Here is a 22,229-nt window from a genome sequence, read left to right as displayed (position 1 = left end):
GTTATGTCGCTGGACTGGGAATCCAGAAGTCTGAACGAATCTTTCGTGACAAGATTTAATAAATATGGAATTGAAATTTCGTCTCATTAATGGTGCAGAAATGTTGTTCTTGAGACGGATCATATTTCCACAACTGTGAACACATTACACAACAGGGAGTGATTTGATACAACCACAGTGAAGATGTGTCACCGGCAGAGTCACGGTTCCACGACAGAGAGAACAGTTACACAGCAGAGAGCTCAGTTACTCAGCAGGGAGCTCAGTTACACAGCAGGGAGCTCAGTTACACAGCAGAGAGCTCAGTTACACAGCAGGGCGCTCAGTTACACAGCAGAGAGCTCAGTTACACAGCAGAAAGCTCAGTTACACAGCAGAGAGCTCAGTTACACAGCAGAGAGCTCAGTTACACAGCAGAAAGCTCAGTTACACAGCAGAGAGCTGAGTTACACAGCACAGAGCTCAGTTACACAGCAGGGAATACATTGATAAACATGGCCTCTCTGTGTGCAGCAGAAAACACATTTTCCTAAATAACCAGTTTTTCCACCTCAGTATCTTGCTGGTTTGCACTGCACCTTTTCTGTGTGTCATTGTATCATAGAACATACAGTGCAGAAGGAGGCTATCCGGCCCATCGAGTCTGCACCGACCCACCCAAGCCCTCACTTCCACCCCATCCCCGCAACCCAACCACCTTTCCTAACCTTTTGGACACGAAGGGACAATTTATCATGGCCAATACACCTAACCTGCACATCTTTCGACTGTGGGAGGAACACGGAGCACCCGGATATAACCCACACAGACACGGGGAAAATAAATAGGTGTGTATGTTTGAATAGTTTCTTCCTGCTTTTCTCTGTGCCTTTCTCTGTCTGCTACAGACGTGCTGATGTTACGTATTAACGTCACTTTTCCCAAACAGTAATTGTTATTGATAGGTACAGAAAGATTTCAACACTGACATTCAGCACCACTGTCTGATAGAGACTGAATCCCACCCTCAGATTCAGTACCAGACATTGACTAATAATGAAGGAATCAGCTCTCACAAACTGTTCCAGAGACTGAGGTGCAGAGTGTTCCCTCCACTCCCGAACACTACCTCAGTCAGGTGAGTAGCAGAGTTTGATGGGTACGACATGTATTCCACAATCACCTTCTCTGCGCTACATAACCAGCTGCAGTCGGCAGTCGGTGTCTGTGGTCCAGATGTTCTTTAAACAAGAGTTTTACACAAGAACCGCAACACATTTACACAATATCAGGGTATAAGAGGTTTGAGGAGAAGTAGGGCATTCAGCCCATCGAATATGCTCCGTATTTCAATGAGATCATGGCTGATCACATATGATATGACGTGTTATGATCTCATACGGTGGCACGTTGTCACAGTGGCTACCTCACAGCGCCAGCCATCCAGCTTCAATTCCAGCCTTTGGTCACTGACTGTGTGGAGTTACCGCTGTCTCTCCGTGTCTGTGTGGGTTTCCTCCAGGTGCTGTGATTTCCTCGCACAGTCCAAATGTGTGCGGGGTATGTGGAGCGGCCTTGCAGAATTGACCCTGCTGTCAATCATTTGGTCAGTCTGAGGGAAGTCACATCCTGAAGATGTCATACATTGATCCAGTTCTGAAGTAAATTAAGTCGCTTTAGTCCCTGATGACCATCGGCTGCTTTCCTCTTTGAGGGTGAGATCTGACTGGTGGTGATTTAACTTGAGGATCACCATACCTCAGGAAAGGAGCAATATTAGCAATAATAATAATCGCTTATTGTCACAAGTAGGCTTCAATGAATTTACTGTGAAAAACCACGAGTTGCCACATTCCGGCGCCTGTTTGGGGAGGCTGGAACGGGAATTGTGAGAAGGCGGGGTTTTCATGATTCAGTTATGTTATAACCATGTGATCTGAATCTAATTAATCTGGTTTTCTCTTTGTTAATATTGTCTCACTGTGAGGCAAACCTCACTGATTGAATAGACAAGTGATTGTTCTTCAGTCTTGTCATGGACGGACCCGCTGATATTGGAGGCATATCCTGTGTGGCAGGATTTAACTCCAACTCAGTCTATAAGATTGCGGATGATACCACTGTGGTAGGTCATTTCGCAACTAATGACGAATCAGATACAGAAGGTAGATAAATCACTTGGTTCCATAGTGTACCTAAAACAGCCTTTCCCTAAATGTCGGAAAGATCAAGGAACTGATCATCAAGCGTTGCACAACACGCACACCCGTCTACAGCAAAGGCTCCGAAGTGGAGGTGGTCGATCGCATTACAATTTTGGGGGTCACCATCACCAACAGTCTGTCCTGGTCCACTCACGTTGATGCAACAGTCAAGAAAGCCCAACATCGTCTCTTCCTCCTACGGAAGGAGACGACATTAGTCATGTCTGCATCGACTCTCACAAACTTCCACAGATGTGCCATAGAAAGCATCCTATCCGGCTGCTTCACAATTTGGTAGGGCAACTGCTCGGCCCAAAGTCGAAGGAAACTGCAGTGCGGTGAAGTCAGCCCAAAGCATCACACAAGCTTGCAGCCGCACTGTTTTTCTGTCGACAACTCCCGCTGCCGCAGGACAGCAGACAGAATTATCAGAGCCCCTCCCACCCAGGTTTTGACTTTTTACAGACTATTGCATCAAGCAGAAGGTACAGACGTCTGAAGACCCGCACATCCAGACATAGGAACAGCTTCTTCCCCACAACTACTAGACTCCTCAACAACTCTCCGTCGGACTGACCTGTTCCCTGTAAGAACACTATTCACGACGCCCTATGCTGCTCTTGCTCCTGGATTTGCTTTGTTTGGCCACTTGTTCCGCACTGTAACCAATCACTGTTTGTCGATGTACCAGTTGTCAATGCACTCTGTCGATTATTCTTTTTTTGCCTGCTATGTATGTAATGTGTATGTTCCCTTGGTAGCAGAAAAACACTTTTCACTGCACATCAGTACATGTGACCATAAATCAAATCAAAGTGGTTCCTGTCTCACTGCCCGATCAATTCATCTCAAACAGAACAAGACTGAATTTTGAACTCTCGCTTTTCCAACACAACTCGATGCAAGCTGGCCTGACAACTTGGACTGGATTGTCACTTCAGTTATTGCAGACCCATATTGGAACAATGAGTCCCACTTCCGAGCAAACAGCGGATGGAAAATCGACGAAGATGGGATTCGAACGCACGCGTACAGAGCTCAATGGATTAGCAGTCCATCGCCTTAAACACTCGGCATCTCAACCCACGAGTGCATGCGTCAAAAAGTCTTAATTCATCTTGCATCCATGAATTGATAGAAAATATCCGCCTCTTTCTCTTCAGCCCGGAGTTCAATGTTGGAAATGCAGTTTTCGTCAGTAAAATGTATTCCCATCACATTCAGGGACATTTGTGAATGGACTGATGTGAAACACTTCAATATTATGTTCAAGATATTTCAACACAGTGTGAAAAGCCCCCGATGAAAGGCTGGAATCAGCCATCATTTGACAGCAAAATCAAACCCTCCCGGCTTCACAGAGGAATCCATCGATCATTGGAACACACACTTCACGATAAACATTGTCTGATCATTGAGTTACGGGTATCTTGTCCTGCCTGGCTTCATTCCCCAGGAAACGGAGATTATATTCTTTCGGCGAGTCTTGAAAGTATACTTGGAGCAGATTAAATATAAATTATTGTGTCAGGATCAGACTATTCCTGGTTAAAAGGTATGTTTTTCAGCAAGTGCATTAATATTCAGCGGGGCCGTCCGTGACAAGACTGAAGAACGATCACTCGTCCATCCAATCGGTGAGGTTTGCCTCACCGTGAGACAATATTAACAGAGAGAAAACCATTGTAAATGAGATTCTGATCACACTGTTATAATAGAACTGAATCATGAAAACCCCGCCTTCACACCTTTGCCCCTCGCCTGAGGTATGGTGATTCTCAGGTTAAATCACCACCAGTCAGATCTCACCCTCAAAGGGAAAGCAGCCGCTGGTCATCAGGGACTAAAGCGACTTAATTTACTTTAGAACTGGATAAACGTATGTTATATCCGGGATGTGACTTCCCTCAGACTGATCGAATGATTGGCAGACGGGAAATTAACGACCATTGAGGACTTACTGGCACCTGAGGCTTGGTTGGAATGTTGGTTTTAAAGGTTCATCATAAAATCTAGAGATAAAAAGCCAGGAAAATGGACATGAGGATTATCATTAAATCATTGAAATGCAAAAGCAGGCAATTCGGCCCATCGACTCTACACCGACACTCTGAAATAGTCCCTATGACCCCACCACATCCCTGCAACGTCACCCAACTTTCTGAGCACTAAGGGGCAATTTAGCATTGAACACGTAGACACGTAGAACCCGCACACATTTGGACTGTGCGAGAAAATCGCAGCACCCGGAGGAACCCGGAGGAAACACAGACACGGAGAGAAAGTGGAAAACTCCACACAGTCAGTGACGAAATGACTGGAATTGAACCTGGATGGCTGGCGCTGTGAGGTAGCCACTGTGACAACGTGTCACCAAACGACATCACAACACGTCATATCATATCAGATCAACCATGATCTCATTGAAATAGTCGATGGGCTGAATGACCTACTCCTGCTCCGACGTCTTATACCCTGATCTTGTGTAAATGTGTTCTGGTTCTTGTGTAAAACCCTTGTTAAACCAACAGACACCGAGTGCCCACTGCATCTGGTTATGTGGCGCAGAGAGGTGATTGTGGAATACATGTCGTACCCATCAAACTCTGCCACTCACCTGACTGAGATTTGCTCTGTATCTGTAAATCACAGGTACTGTTCCCGAGTGGAGGGAACACTCTGCACCTCAGTGTCTGGCACAGTTTGTGAGAGCTGATTCCTTCATTATGAGTCAATGTCTGGTACTGTATGTGAGGGTGGGATTCAGTCTCTATCAGACAGTGGTGCTGAATGTCACTGTGGAAATCTTTCCGTATCTATCAATCACAATTACTGTTTGGGAAAAGTGAGATTAATACATAACATCAGCACGGCTATAACAGAGAAAGACACACAGAAAAGCAGGAACAGACTATCAGGACACACACAGTGACACACAGAAAAGGTGCCGAGATGGAGAAACTGGTTATTTAGGAAATGTGTTTTCTGCGGCACACTTAAAGGCCCTGTCTGTAAATGTTTATCCTGCTGTGTAACTGTGCTCTCTGCTGTGTAACTGTTCTCTCTGCTGTGTAACTGTGCTCTCTGCTGTGTAACCGTGCTCCCTGCTGTGTAACTGTTCTCTCTGCTGTGTAACTGTGCTCTCTGCTGTGTAACTGTGCTCTCTACTGTGTAACTGTGCTCTCTGCTGTGTAACTGTGCTCTCTGTTGTGTAACTGTGTAACCGTGCTCTCTGCTGTGTAACTGTGCTCTCTATTGTGTAACTGTGCTCTCTGCTGTGTAACTGTGCTCTCTGCTTTGCAACTGTGCTCTCTGCTGTGTAACTGTGCTCTCTGCTTTGCAACTGTGCTCTCTGCTGTGTAACTGTGCTCTCTGCTGTGTAACTGTGCTCTCTGCTGTGGAACTGCAGATTTTGCTCCCTCACATTTTTATAAATTATACATTCATCGGTCATTGATTTTCCCACTCACCAAATTCATGCGGAGGTTGAACAATTCATCCTGTCAGTTGGCCTTTCATAATAGTTGGATTCCAGCTTCCGTGACGATCAGTGTGGAGTTGCTCGTTGTTCCCGTGTCTACGTGGGTTTTTTTCTGTGTCCTCCTGTCTCCTCCCACAGTCTAACGATGGATAGGTCAGGTGGCTTCGTCATGAGCAAGTGCGGGGTTACGGGGAGAAGCGGAGGAGTGGGCCCAGGGCGAGTGCGCTTTCGGAAGTTCGGTGCAGACACAAGAGGCCGAATGTCCTGCAGGGATTCTCTCGATAACAAATTAGAATCGTAATAACTCCAATATTGACTGGATGTTGAAGGCGTCTGAGTGATGTCCATCATGATGCGATCAAATGTTTGTGTCTTTCAGTCTTTCCGCAATGTTTTGTTTACAATGTGTAGAAACATGTTGGACATGGTGTTGAAGTGTTTCCCATCAGTCCATTCACAACAATCCTTCAGCTGATATGATGGAATGTAATTTGCTGGCAGAAACTATATTTCCAACATTTCACATCTGGCTGCACATCAGGACCAATGTATAAGGACAACCTTCTTCCGTTAGTTATTGTGGATGTTAAAAGTCCATGAGGTGTTTTGGTGAAGTCAGGTTACATGGCGAGTTGGCCGAGAGGTGATGGGTGATGCGCTGCTAATCCATTGTGCTTTGCATCTGCGGGTCTGAATCCATCCCCGTTGTTGATCCATTTCCTGTGTCTCCGCGTTGGCCCACTTATTGAGGGTCACCTGATGATTGGTGAAGTGTATCCGGAACTAGGATGCAGTTTAGATTCCGAGTTGAACTGGCCTGAGGAGTGAATTGTCTTGCACAAATATCTATACTGATATTACTAATCCTCTGTCTGATAATTGATTTAAATCACGACACCAGCTTGAGGTATGAGTCTGTCTTCCTGACGATATTAGAATTTCCTCCGCAGAATTGTATTGAACCGATTGATACATAATATTTTATTCTACACTTTATCCAAGTCAAACAGATGCTGTGGATTCATCAGGGGCTAAACAAAATACTAGGATGAGAGCGAATTGAATGAACAATGTTACGAGAAATTATATTCCAATAAAAGCCCTGCAATGTTTGGATGGAAAGGTGGAACTGAGGAGGGAAAACTCGGCTGTCAGCAAGTTCCACCGGATTTATGTGTAAAACGACCGCGGCAGGACTCGAACCTGCAATCTTCTGATATCATCATCAAATTCATCGAAGTCAGACGCCTTATCCATTAGGCCACGGGGCCTGTAAGCCTGTAAGCTGCGAGCCAATTTTTATCCCAATTGAATAAATACTGTGATTATATCTGTTTCCAAACAAACCAGTGCAATGCAGAAGGTGGCCATTCGGCCCACCGTCTGCGCTGACGATCCAATCCTGCACCCCACTCATGAGAGGGAGAGCGGAAATCAGGGGTTGGAATTGGAGGGCAGAGTTGCTCCATCGGACCCAACATTCCAGTGGAGGGCAGGTGGGTGAGCCTTCGGAGGGTCAGTACATGTTTGTTGTGCCGAATAGTCTTCTTTTGCACTGTATGGATTCTATGATTCTATGACAGTAGCGGGCTGAGGGGGTGAAGCCCTTGTGCCATACTGCCCACTCCTGACACCATGGAGAAATTCTGATCTCTCAAAGACTGGCGACCAAGGACTTGTAACAAAAAATAATGTATTTACTGTTTGAGCAGCTGCTCCAGGCTTGTGCTCTGAGCGCGATCCGGGGAGAACAGCTGATCATTGTGGATGCGTCATCACGTAATCACGTGACCATTCGGTCAGCACAGGTCTCCTTCTGTGCTGTCAGTTTCTCTGATTGAATTGCTTTAATTTGGATCTAGACTGGGAAGTTCGGAGCTGTTCCATGTGAAGCAAAAATGAACTTCTGGGATATTTCCAATGTAACTGATTTTCTTCCGCAAACAATTGAATCAGTGGAATTGTGCGTTTGGGGAGCCGGGAATTTCGAGTCTCCCAAGGCTTCTCACCAAATCCAATGGTCATTTTTAAGGCCGATTCAACCACAACTCACATAAACACCGGGGCACCGTTCATCGCAGGAATGCAAGAACTTCCTGGAGTGATTCCAGGCTGGTTTTATAATGTTTTATATCCACAACATTATTAATGAATGACCTACTGAACATAGCTGCGATGACCGAGTGGTTATGGACTTTCCCCAGCAGGTTCGAGCCCTGCTCCCAGCGACTGTGACCGAAGAATTAATCGGAATTTTAGTAAACGGTTTGATACAAATTTCGCTGCTTAGCAAATTCTAACTCCTCAGGAAGAGGGTTAATAGTATTTTTGGCACCAGCCCGGCTAGCTCAGTCGGTAGAGCATGGGACTCTTAATCCCAGGGTCGTGGGTTCGAGCCCCACGTTGGGCGCTTCCATATTGTTATCTGTGAATGTTCAGGTGAACGAACTGGACTGGAAATCCAGAGGCCTGAACTAATCTTTCCTGTCAAGATATCTGGAACTTCGTCTCAGTAATGGCGGAGAAAGGTTCTGCTTCTGACGGATAATATTTCCACGACAGGACAGTTACAGAGCAGTGACACAGCAGGAAATGCATTTAAGTGCCTATCTTTGTTCAACAGACAATCCCTTTTTCCGAAATAAACAGTTTGTCCATCTCAGAATCTTGTTGGTTTGCGCGGCACCTTTTAGTGTGTGTCATTGTGTGTGTGCCCCGATAGTCTCTTCCTGCTTCTCTGTGTTTCTTTCTCTGTCTGTTACAGCCGTGCTGATGTTTTCTGTTATTCCCCAACAAAGGTGAGCTTCATAACACGTGGGTTCTCGTTTGAGAAAACAATGGAGCAGGTGAATAGTTATCTGGTACCGCAGAGCAGTAATTGTGAACACAGCGGCTTTAAGGAGCAGAGTGGCGCAGCGGAAGCGTGCTGGGCCCATAACCCAGAGGTCGATGGATCGAAACCATCCTCTGCTATTTATATTCTCACTCACACCAAAAGTAAACATGTCGCTATCACCTTTTCTTTTCAGTAAATTAGTTATCAAAGTCTTGCTTCCAGTGTGATCCGGACATTTGTCCCAGGAATGAAGCAGACAGCATTACAACATTGTGAAGCTCAAAGTAGCAAAATAGGGAATCTCGTCAATTGACTCTCTGAGGGAAACAGACAACATCTGCTGTGGTGTGTGAGTATTATTGATGCCAATATCATATCTCCACTGACTGGAATGGGTTATGTTTTATTAACACATTCATGTCATTTGGTAAAGATAGAACCAGGAGTTTTTCAGTGTTTTCAAATTATTTAACAGCCAGAAGGGGAAATGTTTATGTAATAACTTCCAGGAATACCCCACAGAGGGGTAATAAGGATATATAACAATATCCAATAATAAACCACAATAGAAACCGAGATCACAGTTTCCCCTCTCGGACAGATGTGAACAATCCAACCAGACTATTTACAACAAGGGAAGATTCCTGCCTCCAGCCACCTCACTTTCTCCAGGCTTTCTTCCTCAGATCGAAACCCACGGAATCACGCAAACGCTTCCGATCAAATTATTATTGCGATGGCCGGGAATCGAACCCGCATCAACTGCTTGGAAGGCAGCGATGCTCACAAGTATTCCCCCATCACTTACTGTCAAATGTTACGTCCTTTTGATGCTTTGCATTAGTTTGATAAATTGTTTCGTTAAAAACTTCTTTCTATGTTTATGTTATTTCACTCCAATTAAAAATGTTCCTGAATGAAAGTGTCCGTGTCGGACGGCTCCGGTTCAGCCAGCAGATGGCACCAGTCCACAATAAATGTATTTATTTCTGATGTTCTGTGTGTCATTACATAGGACTCTTGCTCTGGCCTGAGACCTCACCTTGTCCTTGTGTCCTGATGCTGCCGTTTACACCCTGTTTAAGTAATCATAAAATCTCTCCAGTGCAGAAGGAGACCATTCGGCCCATCCAGTCTGCACTGACCCTCGGAAAGCGCACCCCAACTCGGCGCAATCCCCTCCGATCCGTTTGGATACATCAGGTCACAGTCTCCTCTGGAGGCGAGGGTTCGAAACCCACTCCTGACATTGACATTGATTCTCAGCTGTGATAAAATGTGAGAGGTCCCGGGTTCAAAAATCCGGAGGAGCCCGGATGGTGTCATTGACTGAAATCGGGAGGAAGGTGGCGCTCCAGTGAAGGTATTGCAGCGAATATTTCAGAGCAGAACACGTGAAGAAATGAAAGCGATATTTTAAGACCGTTTCACCATGGTGTGGGACTGATATATCAAATAAAAAACCGCACCCAGTGCTTGTGCACCCAGGTAACTGGCTGAATGGAATGGTTGTATGTAAAGTCCGATAAACCTTTGATTTATTTGCTGAACAAGAATTTCCCCATCTCCGCCTTAAAAATAATCAATGTCCCGCTTCTGCCGCCTTCTGAGGCAGAGTTCCAAAGACGCACAACTCTCTGACAGTGAGAAATTTCCTCATCTCCGTCCGAAAAGGGCAACATCCTTGTTTTTAACTGACCAGTAGTTCTGGTCTCACCCATGGGCAGCAAGGCGGGAATCGAACCTGGGGCCGTGAAGCAACTGTGCTAACCACTGTGCTACATGCTGCCCAAACAGTTGGTTCAATATTCTCAGATAATAATATGGAAACGCCCAACGTGCGGCTCGAACCCTCGACCCTGGGATGTGGAGTCTCATGCTCTACCGACTGAACTAGCCGAATCCCCTGATACTTAATGAAACTGCTGAAAAATATAAACTGAGCGGGTAAATCTGATATAGCCGGGAAAAATTGCCAGCATTGCGGTTTTGAACGGAGTCATTTCCAAAACATTACCACAAAGAGAGAAATTCCTGGAACACTGTGAGCCTGACGTGATTTGAACACGCAACCTTCTGATCTGGAGTCAGACGCGCTACCGTTGCGCCACAAGCCCAACTGCTGAGCAGTAAGGGCTTCTCCCCATAGATCCATGTTTTATTTACACCCAACTGTGCGAAACAAACGCAAAGTCGTTAGATTGAGGGATATTAAAGGGCCATGCAGTAAAGGTGATGCACTATAATCCATTGTGCTCTGTGCACGTGGCTTCAAATCCCATTCTCGTCTGTAACGTGTCTGTTGTGTCTTTCGTCCACATCATGAGGCTGGTGAAAAAGCTGTGACTTTTAGCTGTTGTTTGACGGCTTGTGGGTGAATAGTGGAACACTGTCCATATTGAAACCACGTTACAAATGATGAGAAAGTTACTTATTTCACTCCCCTCCCTAATTGGGCATAAATTCTGAGTGTTTCTCTTCCTCAGTTTGAAACTAACGAAGGGGCGGAAAAGTTTCTAATTTGTTATTGCGATGGCCGGGAATCGAACCCGGGTCAACTGCTTGGAAGGCAGCTATGCTCACCACTATACCACCATCGCTCACTGATTCAGTGGGTGTCCTTTGGTTCTTTAGATTAGTTTTATAAACTGTTTCGTAACAAATACTTACATTGCGTACGTTATTTCACTCCAACTTAAAACGCTTCTGAATGAAAGTGTCCGTGTCGAACGGCTCCCGTTCAGCCAGCAGATGGCACCAGTCCACAATAAATCTATTTATCTAATTATTTCTCATGTTCTATGTGTCATTACATAGGACACTTACTCTGGTCTGCGACCTTAACTTGTCCTTGTGTCCTGATGCTGCCATTTTCACCCTGTTTAAATAATCATAGAATGCCTCCAGTGCAGAAGGAGGCCATTCGGCCCATCGAGTCGGTACCGACCCTCGGAAAGAGCACCCGATTTCGGCCCAATCGCACCTAACCTTTCGAATACTTCAGGATAGCCGAGTGAAGGTCGCAGTCTCCTCTGGAGGTCAGGGTTCGAATCCCACTCCTGACATTGACTTTTCCTCCGCGGGGCACCATCCAAACCTGGAACCCTCCCTAACAGCACTGTGTGTGTACATACACCATATGGACTTGCAGCGGTTCCAGAATCACCCCACCGCCCATTCTCACGGACAATTAATGATAGATAGGAAATGTTTGGCCGAATCAGCGACAGCCACAGCCAGAGAGACCTGCAATAACCCTGAGGGCAGGAAAGACAACTCATTGTCCTTTGGCCCAAAAACAAAATACTGCGGCTGCTGCAAATCTGAAACAAAGACAGAAAATGCTGGAAATATTCAGCTGATCCGGCAGCTTCTGTGGAGAGAGAAACAGGTCATTGCAATGAAAGGTCAGGATGTGAAATGTTAACTATTTCTCTTTTCACAGATACTACAGATCCCTAAAGTATTTCCAGCATTCCCTTGTGATTAGCTGAACATCCTCACACTCTGTATCTTAGTGCGTTATAGTGTCTGTTCCCTAAAGAAAAATATGGATTAAAATCCCAGCCGAGCCTTATTCTGTTTGACCATCTGTGCGATTGACAACTTCCATAACAGGGGGAAATGTGTTGGATTTCTAGTCGAAAAGTATGCCTTTTGCAGGTTTCAATTCAGTAGAATATCTACAGAGATTGTAACGCAAGGACTAATTTCAGCTGCCATCATCCAGTTGTTAAATCTTTCCACTAGAAATCCATTGGATTTTCCCCTTTGACTTAAGTCCTGCTCTCAGAGGATCTGTTCAGTATTTTCAATAAGTTTTATTTTGAATCATCTATGTCCAGAGAATTGTGACGCTGAAATTGCTCAACCTTCTCTCCATTGTTGTCTACTCTGCAGGTACTGAATGCACTGTTTATTGGAGACATGCTCACAGGCCTGAAACCCTTTCAGGTTTGAGGCCTCTTTTGGTCCATCAACAGCAACCGGATGTCTGCAGAGAAACTCGTAATGTCAAACCCCTCTTCCCAGGATGGACATAATCAGGGACAAGATGTCGTTTGAAGAGAGAATCAAAGGTCTGAAGATTTGGTCGGAGATTCCTGGAGTTTTGTGAAGAGAACAAGGTGGGGGAGCAATGTGACAATAGCAGGATAGGAGTTTGGGATATTATCCAGTCTGTGCTGGGGGGCTGCGGGAAGGAAGTTGTCTTGTCTGCCCACCCAAGCTGAATGTTAGGATTGAGGCGGTGATCAGATTCCGAGAGGAGGGTGAAATCCTTTCACTGAGTTTCAAGCTTACAGTGAGGTTGAGTGTCTTGAGTTGCAGGAAGATGTAGACGGGATGGTCAAATGGGCAGAAAAGTGGCTGATGGATTTTAACGCTGAAAAATAAGATATGATGCCTTTGGTCGGGGATTTTCGCAGTAACTTCATTGCAGTGTTAAGATAAGCCTCTTTGTGACAATAAAGAATATTATATTATTATAGGATTAATGTGAATGGCCTGACCCTGGGAAGTCCTGAGGAACAAAGGGACCTTGGAGTGTTTGTCCATAGATCTCTGAAGGCAGAAGGGCAGGTTAATAGGCTGCTGGAAAATGCATCTGAGATATTTGTCTTTATCAATCGGGGCATGGATTACAAAAGCAGACAGGTCATGTTGGAGTTGTATAGAATGTTGGTGAGGCCACAGCTGGAGTACCGTGTGCAATTCTGGTCACCACATGACAGGAAATATGTGACTGCACTGAATGGGGTGCAGAGGTGATTCAGCCGGATTTTGCTGGGGATGGAACATTTAAGATATGAAGAGAGGTTGGCTAGGCTTGTTCTTTTCTCTCTTGCAGGTACAGAGATGACTGAGGGGTGATCTGATCGAGGTGCACAAGATTATGATAGGTATAGACAGGGCGGATAGGGAGCACCTGTTCCCCTCACTGGAAGGGTCATGTCACGAGGGGACATTGCATTATTCTGTGATTTTGTTACAGATCAGATCTTGGAGGTATTGCTGCCGTATTCCCAGGCGGCGGTGGTCCAATTCTTAGAGCAAAAGCTTCCATCGAGGACGGGGTTCTCAATAGGAACAAACTGGAGGTCTGGGATGTTAGAAACTGCTGAGCACTGATTCACTTTTATTCATTGTTGTGTCCTTGAATAAACACGTGGATTGTAGCTGTCCATTAAAACAAAAATAGAATTCTGAAGTTTCTGGCCAGTAAGTTCACAATGTCCACCATACATCACTCATCATCCTCAGCTGCATCACATCTGGTCCACATTTCCTCAGCAGAGAGCACAGTTTGACAGCAGAGAACACAGTCCCACAGCAGAGAGCACATTTCCACAGGAGAGATCGCAGTTTCCCAGCGGAGTGCCCAGTTCACAGCAGAGATCATATTCCACAGCAGAGAGCAGTTACACAGTAGAGATCTCGGTTCCACGGTAGAAATCACAGTTCAGCGGGAGAGAATATACTTAAATATCGGAAAGCAGTTTAATTAACATCAGGGAAGGCCTTTCAATAACAGAGCGAAGATGCAGAGAACACAGTTACACAAGAGGAAAGAGGGTAGATTTTTGGAGGGAACACTTTCTATATATGATCAGTCAGTCGATTCTCCTTTGGGTGTGTGTTATCCTGTGTAAGGTGACAGTGTCCTGCTGCTGTGTGTGTTCCATTGTTGGTGAGTTACACAGTGGAATTGTGCCGCCAGGGTGCGCTGTCGAGCACATATGCTCCTGATGAACAACATTGCGCAAGTCAAGTATGATGTCCTTTCAACGCAATACCAACCGAGAGCAGAGTGGCGCAGCGGAAGCGTGCTGGGCCCATAACCCAGAGGTCGATGGATCGAAACCATTCTCTGCTAGTTACTTTTTTTACTTTCCGGTACAGTAGAAAGAAACATTCAGCTGCTCGCCACAAGTCTGTCTGATCTGACATTTCTTTACTGGACACGGTTTTTTTTTACTCGGCTTCCCCCTTCCAGCAAACACTTAATATGTGCAATCAATGTCTGAAATGACATTTACTCACACAGGGACACACGCTGTAAATGTTGCAAACACCCACAATCTCAGGCTTTCCGTGATTGCACAATGTTCAGCACCATTCACAACTCCTCTGTTAATGAAACAGTCCATGTACAAATGCAGCAATCCTGGACAATATCCAGGTTTGGGCTGAAAAGTTCCAGGAAAAGACCATTCCCGTACCAGCCTCCCCGAACAGGCGCCGGCATGTGGCGACTAGGGGCTTTTCACAGTAACTTATTTTGAAGCCTACTTGCGACAATAAGCGGTTTTCATATTTTCATATTTCATAATAAGTGAGAATCTAACCATCACCCCTTGACATTCACAGGAATTACCATCACTGAAACCCTACTACCAACATCTTACTGATTGCCATTGGCCAGGAACTGAACTGTTCATATAAATACTGCAGCTGCAAGGCAGGTCAAAGACTCGGACTCCTGTGGCGAGTCACTCACTCCCTGGCTCCCCAAACCCTGTCGACACGGCATAAATCAGGAATGTAATGGAATAATTTCCATTTCCTTAAGTAGTTGCAATTTCAACAACACTGAATAAGTTTGACACCATCTAGGACAAGGCATCCCGCTTGATCGGCATCCCATCTGTAAACACTCACTCGCTCCACCACTGATGCAGATTGGCAGCGTGTATACCAGCTACAGGATTCACTGCAGGAAGTCACCAAGGCTCCTTTGGCAACACCTTCCAAACCCACATCCACCACCATCTAGAGAGGGACAAGGGCGGCCGACACAGAGCGACACCACGACCTGGAGGCTCTCCTCCAGCCACTCAACACCCTGTTTTGGAAATATATCGCTGTTACTTCACTGTAGCTGGATAAATTATTTCGTTGATACAATGTATCTGTCTCTGTGTATATCTCTGTGTGTGCACGTATGTGTTTCTATATATGTATGTGTAATTGAGAATACGTGTGAATGTTTATGTGCCTGTGTGCGGGTGTGTACAACTGTGTGAGTTTAAGGTGTGTGGCTCTGTATACTGTGTGTACACGTGTATATATATACCTGTGTGTGTGTCTACCTGTGTGTGTATGTTTGTGTGTACGTGTGTGTGTAACTGTGTGTAGAATGTGTGTGGGCCTGGATACTGTGTGTGTGTCTGAGTGCATACATGTGTGTATTGGTGTGTGTGTGTATACCTGTCTGTATGTGTGCACGCAGTCTTCCATTTGTATGCCATTATTGTTTCCTCTCTGAGAGTCTTTTAACCATTTCTAAATCTCTCAGAGGTACAATTGTTGAGTCTGTTGCTTTTTGTGACTGCTATTGATGAGTGAGTACAGTGCCTTTCAGCATCTTACTCTCAACAACTGTTTGAGAATTATCCTGAATCTGTCATGTACCAGGACTAGGTGCTTTTCACAGTAACTTCATTGAAGCCGACTCGTGACAATAAGCGATTTTCATTTCATTTGTATGTCATTATTGTTTCCACTCTGAGAGTCTTTTAACCATTTCTAGTGTGAGGATGGATCTTACTCTCAACAACTGTTTGAGGATTATCCTGTACTTGTCAGGCTCTGTGGCTCAATGTGAGGATGCGATTCAGGATGTGACCTTTCAATCTCAGGGACAGTTTATAAGTTTGCATTCATTCCACGTAAATTTCCAGCACAGAAAGAGACCATTGCTGTGGGAGGTTTTAAGCAAACAGTGTGTGATAGCTTTGGACCGGCATTTAATATCAAACACAATTGTGAAAGATAATGTAACCTACAATCTGATACTGGATTGCTCTGGAAGTTTAACTTGGGTTGTTCACATTGATTTGATCTGTGACACTCAGTCTGATTCTGAGTCAGAATTCTGACATGAATGTAAAATGGACCACAGTCTGGAATTGCGGCAGTGTCTTCCATCTGGAACTGAGTGAGTGAGGATTTTGCAATAGTTTGCAAGTTACAGCTCAGTTCTTAGTCATCGAAATTATATTGTATTTTCATAAATTAGGTGAGTTTTAAATGAGAATCAGAATTTGTATCTTTGTCACATTCAGCATATCTCAATCTGAGAATGCACCTGATATTTGGATTTGCATCTAATGTATTTGTGAGGACACACTCTGGGGATTAGTACAGCCATCCCGATGTGAGTGATGTGACTCGTATTTAACTCGAATCTCAGAGTACATTATTAAGGTTAATTGTGTAATTCTTAACCGGAAACCAGTTTTCTCTGATATTGATTATTTCACTAAGCCTGCTCCATTGTGGAACTGATACAGTGATGATGAGAGTGGGTGAGAATTTGCACTGGGATTTATGGGGCCTCCTGTCAGTGGTACTGAGTTAGGGTGACATGGACACAGCGTCTGTCTCTCCTGCTGTTTGATTGATGGGTTGAAAATGTGTCTCTGGAACTATTTCTGCTGCCTGAGACTGTGGAACTGATGACCTGTCTGTGTCTCTGTGCTCTGTCAGTGACAATGTCCGGACTGTGTGTGAGGAGCTGGCGACACTCTTCCCTGTAACTTGTGTGGAGCAGACGTTACATTTATTCATGTTCAGAATATTCTGGTATTTGTCTGTGGAAACAAATTATATTAAAGAAAACTTAACTGCAGTCAACAATTAACCAATCACAGGCCAGGGAGAAGAATCTGGAGGTTTTGATTGGCTGACATTTTCAAATTCGAAACTCCCGCCAATATCGGTTCAAGAAAATCCCAAATAACGGAACGGCTCAATGTTCAGGAAACTATTTGAATCTCACACTTCGTGATCTGTTTATTGGATTTTACCTCCCAGAATCCTAGCTCTATTTTCGGAACAGTTTGAATTTGTCAGTCTCTTATCTGTAACCGGCGGTAATAAGACCCCGTTCAGCAATTTAAAACGGAGCAAATCTCAGCTCTCTGCAAAAGCAGAAACATAGAGATTACCAACCAACTCCTTCACACAGGCTACACAGGGACAGAGAGAAAGGGCTGATTTCTGAGCCTCTCTCCTGAAAGCGGCCGGGAATGTTACACTGGGAAGTGTGGAGAGAATCCCCGACTCTATCCCGCCGGTGGAACAGGCAGCTTTGTGTCCGGAGAATAGGGAGGGCCGGGGAGAGGCAGATCTTAAAGCGCTGCAATGGACACAGGTCCTGTGTGTGCTCAAATCTCGCTGATTCCGTCCCCTGGGAAACTGCGGAATAAACACATCAGCCCGAAAATAACCTCTTCATTCCCGCCTTTACTCTGTTCCGGGAGCGGGAACCAGGTCACCCGAGAGAAACAAAATAATAATTTCCTCATCAATTTAACTCACCAGTTGTTAAACTCTGAATATATTTATCATTAAATTTAAATAATTCCCTCCTGAAATTGTGTTTCTCCTCATTGTCCGTCACAAATACCAGACTGGGTTTAAAATCCGCTCTCAATTCAGTTTGAGTGTCTCTTCTGTGTGAAACTGTCTGTGACGGGCGGGTATGAAGCCACATTCACAACATTCTGGAACGGGACAAATCTCTATCCTCCACAAAGAGATTTCTCATGAAGTCAATGCGGGAAAAGATGGTGCAGCTTTTTCACAGAGATTGTGGGTGGCTCTTAAAAGAGCCGTTGTGTTTGGGGTGGTTTTCAGTCCATTGTGCAGTTTTACTTGGAGCTGGTGTACTTGGTGACCGCCTTTGTCCCTTCCGACACGGCGTGCTTGGCCAGTTCCCCGGGCAGCAGCAGGCGCACGGCGGTCTGGATCTCCCTGGAGCTGATGGTGTGGCGCTTGTTGTAATGGGCCAGGCGGGAAGCCTCACCCGCGATACGCTCGAAAATATCGTTGACGAACGAGTTCATGATGCTCATGGCCTTGGAGGAGATGCCGGTGTCGGGGTGAACCTGCTTCATCACTTTGTAGATGTAGATGGAGTAACTCTCCTTCCTCGACCTTCGCCGCTTCTTGCCGCCCTTTACTGCCGGTTTCTTAATGACTTTCTTGGCTCCCTTCTTGGAATCTGGTTTCGATGTTTGTTTCTTCTCGTCAGCCATCTTCAGTTTCACCCAGAAATAAAGCAAACCCCTTCCGAGCGCTGCTTAAATAGACAGAGCCTCACATCTATGCTAATGAGCAATGGGGAAAGGAATGATTGTGATTGGACATTGTGAAAATGAGGACAGCCAGGTATGTTCTGAAAATTTTTGTTGCATCAGTAAACAGACCAATCAGATTTAAGATTTTCCACCAATCACAAACCTCCTAACGACAAGGAGGAAATACATTTCAGAAAGATTATCTCCAGTCCCAATTTGTCCTTGTGCAAAGATTCACCGGAAAATGTCACCTGGCCGTCGGTGAGAGGGATCCTTCACCACAGAGCGACTGTGCGGGAGTGCGGGATTCCTTCAGGAACAGGAGTGTCTTGAAATATGTGTGTGTGTGGGATTTACTCACTCTCTGATACAGTGTGTGAGTGTGGGATTTACTCACTCTCTGATACAGTGTGTGCGTATGGGATTTACTCACTCTCTGAAACAGTGTGAGTGTGGGATTTACTCACTCTCTGATACAGTGTGTGAGTGTGGGATTTACTCACTCTCTGATACAGTGTGTGAGTGTGGGATTTACTCACTCTCTGATACAGTGTGTGTGTGTGGGATTTACTCACTCTCTGATACAGTGTGTGAGTGTGGGATTTACTCACTCTCTGATACAGTGAGTGAGTGTGGGATTTACTCACTCTCTGATGCAGTGTGTGAGTGTGGGATTTACTCACTCTCTGATACAGTGTGTGAGTGTGGGATTTACTCACTCTCTGATACAGTGTGTGAATGTGGGATTTACTCACTCTCTGATACAGTGTGTCTGATTTCCTCACTCTCTGATACAGTGTGTGAGTGTGGGATTTACTCACTCTCTGATACAGTGTGTGAGTGTGGGATTTACTCACTCTCTGATACAGTGTGTGAGTATGGGATTTACTCACTCTCTGATACTGTGTGTGAGTGTGGGATTTACTCTCTCTGATACAGTGTGTGAGTGTGGGATTTACTCACTCTCTGATACAGTGTGTGAGTGTGGGATTTACTCACTCACTGATACTGTGTGAGTGTGGGATTTACTCACTCTGATACACTGTGAGTGTGGGATTTACTCACTCTCTGATACAGTGTGAGAGTCTGGGATTTACTCACTCTCTGATACAGTTTGTGAGTGTGGGATTTACTCACTCTCTGATACATAAGAAAATAAGAACATAAGAACTAGGAGCAGGAGTAGGCCATCTGGCCCCTCGAGCCTGCTCCGCCACTCAATGAGATCATGGCTGATCTTTTGTGGACTCAGTTCCACTTTCCGGCCCGAACACCATAACCCTTAATCCCTTTATTCTTCAAAAAAAATCTATCTTTACCTTAAAAACATGTAATGAAGGAGCCTCAACTGCTTCACTGGGCAAGGAATTCCATAGATTCACAACCCTTTGGGTGAAGAAGTTCCTCCTAAACTCAGTCCTAAATCTACTTCCCCTTATTTTGAGGCTATGTCCCCTAGTTCTGCTGTCACCTGCCAGTGGAAACAACCTGCCCGCTTCTATCCTATCTATTCCCTTAATAATTGTAAATGTTTCTATAAGATCCCCCCTCATCCTTCTAAATTCCAACGAGTACAGTCCCAGTCTACTCAACCTCTCCTCATAATCCAACCCCTTCAGATCTGGGATTAACCTAGTGAATCTCCTCTGCACACCCTCCAGCGCCAGTACGTCCTTTCTCAAGTAAGGAGACCAAAACTGAACACAATACTCCAGGTGTGGCCGCACTAACACCTTATACAATTGCAACATAACATCCCTAGTCTTAAACTCCATCCCTCTAGCAATGAAGGACAAAATTCCATTTGCCTTCTTAAACACCTGTTGCACATGTAAACCAACCTTCTGTGACTCATGCACTAGCACACCGAAGTCTCTCTGAACAGCGGCATGCTTTAATATTTTATCGTTTAAATAATAATCCCGTTTGCTGTTATTCCTTCCAAAATTGATAACCTCACATTTGTCAACATTGTATTCCATCTGCCAGACCCGAGCCCACTCACTTAACCTATCCAAATCCCTCTGCAGTCTTCCAGTATCCTCTGCACTTTTCGCTTTACCACTCATCTTAGTGTCATCTGCAAACTTGGACACATTGCCCTTGGTCCCCAACTCCAAATCATCTATGTAAATTGTGAACAATTGTGGGCCCAACACGGATCCCTGAGGGACACCACTAGCTACTGATTGCCAACCAGAGAAACAACCATTTATCCCAACTCTTTGCTTTCTATTAACTAATCAATCCTCTGATACAGTGTGAGAGTGGGATTTACTCACTCTCTGATACAGTGTGAGTGTGTGGGATTTACTCACTCTCTGATACAGTGTGAGAGTGTGGGATTTACTCAGTCTCGGATACAGTGTGTGAGTGGGGTATTTACTCACTCTCTGATACAGTGTGTGAGTGTTGGATTTACTCACTCTCTGATACAGTGTTTGAGTGTGGGATTTACTCACTCTCTGATACAGTGTGTGAGTTACTCACTCTCTGATCCAGTGTGTGAGTTAGGGATTTACTCACTCTCTGAGACAGTGTGTGAGTGTGGGATTTACGCACTCTCTGATACAGTGTGAGTGTGGGATTTACTCACTCTCTGATACAGTGTGTGAGTGTGGGATTTACTCACTCTCTGATACAGTGTGTGTGTGTGGGATTACTCACTCTCTGAAACAGTGTGTTGAGTGGGATTTACTCACTATCTGATACAGTGTGGGATTTGCACTCTGATACAGTGTGTGTGTGATTTAATCACTCCGTTCTACAACGTGTGAGTGTGGGATTTACCCGCTCTGATCCAGTGCGTGAGTGTGGGATTTGCTCACTCACTGATACACTGTGTATTAGTGTGGGATTTACTCACTCTCATGAGTGTGGGATTTACTCACTTTCTGATACAGTGTGAGTGTGGGATTTACTCACTCTCTGATACAGTGTGTGTGGGATTTACTCACTCTCTGATACAGTGTGTGAGTGTGGGATTTACTCACTCTCTGACACTGTGTGAGTGTGGGATGTACTCACTCTCTGACACTGTGTGTGAGTGTGGGATTTACTCACTCTCTGAAACAGTGTGAGTGTGGGATTTACTCACTCTCTGATACAGTGTGAGAGTGTGGGATTTACTCACTCTCTGATACAGTGTGAGAGTGTGGGATTTACTCACTCTGTGATACAGTGTGAGAGTGTGGGATTTACTCTCTCTGATACAGTGTGAGTGTGGGATTTACTCACTCTCTGATACAGTGTGAGTGTGGGATTTACTCACTCTCTGATACAGTGTGAGTGTGGGATTTACTCACTCTCTGATACTGTGTGTGAGTGTGGGATTTACTTACTCTCTGATACAGTGTGTGAGTGTGGGATTTACTCACTCTCTGATACTGTGTGTGAGTTAGGGATTTACTCTCTCTGATACAGTGTGTGAGTGTGGGATTTACTCACTCTCTAATACAGTGTGTGAGTGAGGGATTTACTCACTCTCTGATACAGTGTGTGAGTGTGGGATTTACTCACTCTCTGATACAGTGTGAGTGTGGGATTTACTCACTCTCTGAGACAGTGTATGAGTGTGGGATTTACTCACTCTCTGATACAGTGTGTGTGGGATTTACTCACTCTCTGATACAGTGTGTGTGTGA

General features: G+C 45.0%; 1 protein-coding gene and 6 non-coding genes across 7 annotated transcripts; 3 read left to right on the top strand and 4 right to left on the bottom strand.

Annotated features, from left to right (window-relative positions):
• Positions 1-6,846: 6,846 nt before the first annotated feature.
• On the bottom strand, positions 6,847-6,935 carry trnar-ucg. The gene is given in 2 exon segments: positions 6,847-6,882; positions 6,899-6,935. It is a non-coding gene; the product is annotated as a tRNA-Arg (tRNA).
• Positions 6,936-8,001: 1,066 nt separating this feature from the next.
• On the top strand, positions 8,002-8,074 carry trnak-cuu. The gene has a single exon. It is a non-coding gene; the product is annotated as a tRNA-Lys (tRNA).
• Positions 8,075-8,565: 491 nt separating this feature from the next.
• trnam-cau lies at positions 8,566-8,637 on the top strand. The gene has a single exon. It is a non-coding gene; the product is annotated as a tRNA-Met (tRNA).
• Positions 8,638-10,545: 1,908 nt separating this feature from the next.
• Positions 10,546-10,617, bottom strand: trnaw-cca. Its single transcript has one exon. It is a non-coding gene; the product is annotated as a tRNA-Trp (tRNA).
• A 411-nt stretch (positions 10,618-11,028) lies between these two features.
• On the bottom strand, positions 11,029-11,100 carry trnag-ucc. Its single transcript has one exon. It is a non-coding gene; the product is annotated as a tRNA-Gly (tRNA).
• Positions 11,101-14,303: 3,203 nt separating this feature from the next.
• On the top strand, positions 14,304-14,375 carry trnam-cau. Its single transcript has one exon. It is a non-coding gene; the product is annotated as a tRNA-Met (tRNA).
• Positions 14,376-17,827: 3,452 nt separating this feature from the next.
• LOC119961244 (late histone H2B.L4-like) lies at positions 17,828-19,032 on the bottom strand. The gene has a single exon (XM_038788689.1). It carries the CDS (start codon positions 18,541-18,543, stop codon positions 18,157-18,159), a length of 387 nt encoding a protein of 128 aa, XP_038644617.1. The 5' UTR covers positions 18,544-19,032; the 3' UTR covers positions 17,828-18,156.
• Between the last annotated feature and the right edge of the window lie 3,197 nt (positions 19,033-22,229).

This window comes from Scyliorhinus canicula, unplaced genomic scaffold (assembly GCF_902713615.1).
Source record: "Scyliorhinus canicula unplaced genomic scaffold, sScyCan1.1, whole genome shotgun sequence".
Classification (NCBI taxonomy): domain Eukaryota; kingdom Metazoa; phylum Chordata; class Chondrichthyes; order Carcharhiniformes; family Scyliorhinidae; genus Scyliorhinus; species Scyliorhinus canicula.
Note: the sequence above shows the minus strand (reverse complement) of the source record. Positions and strands in the feature narration are given on the sequence as shown.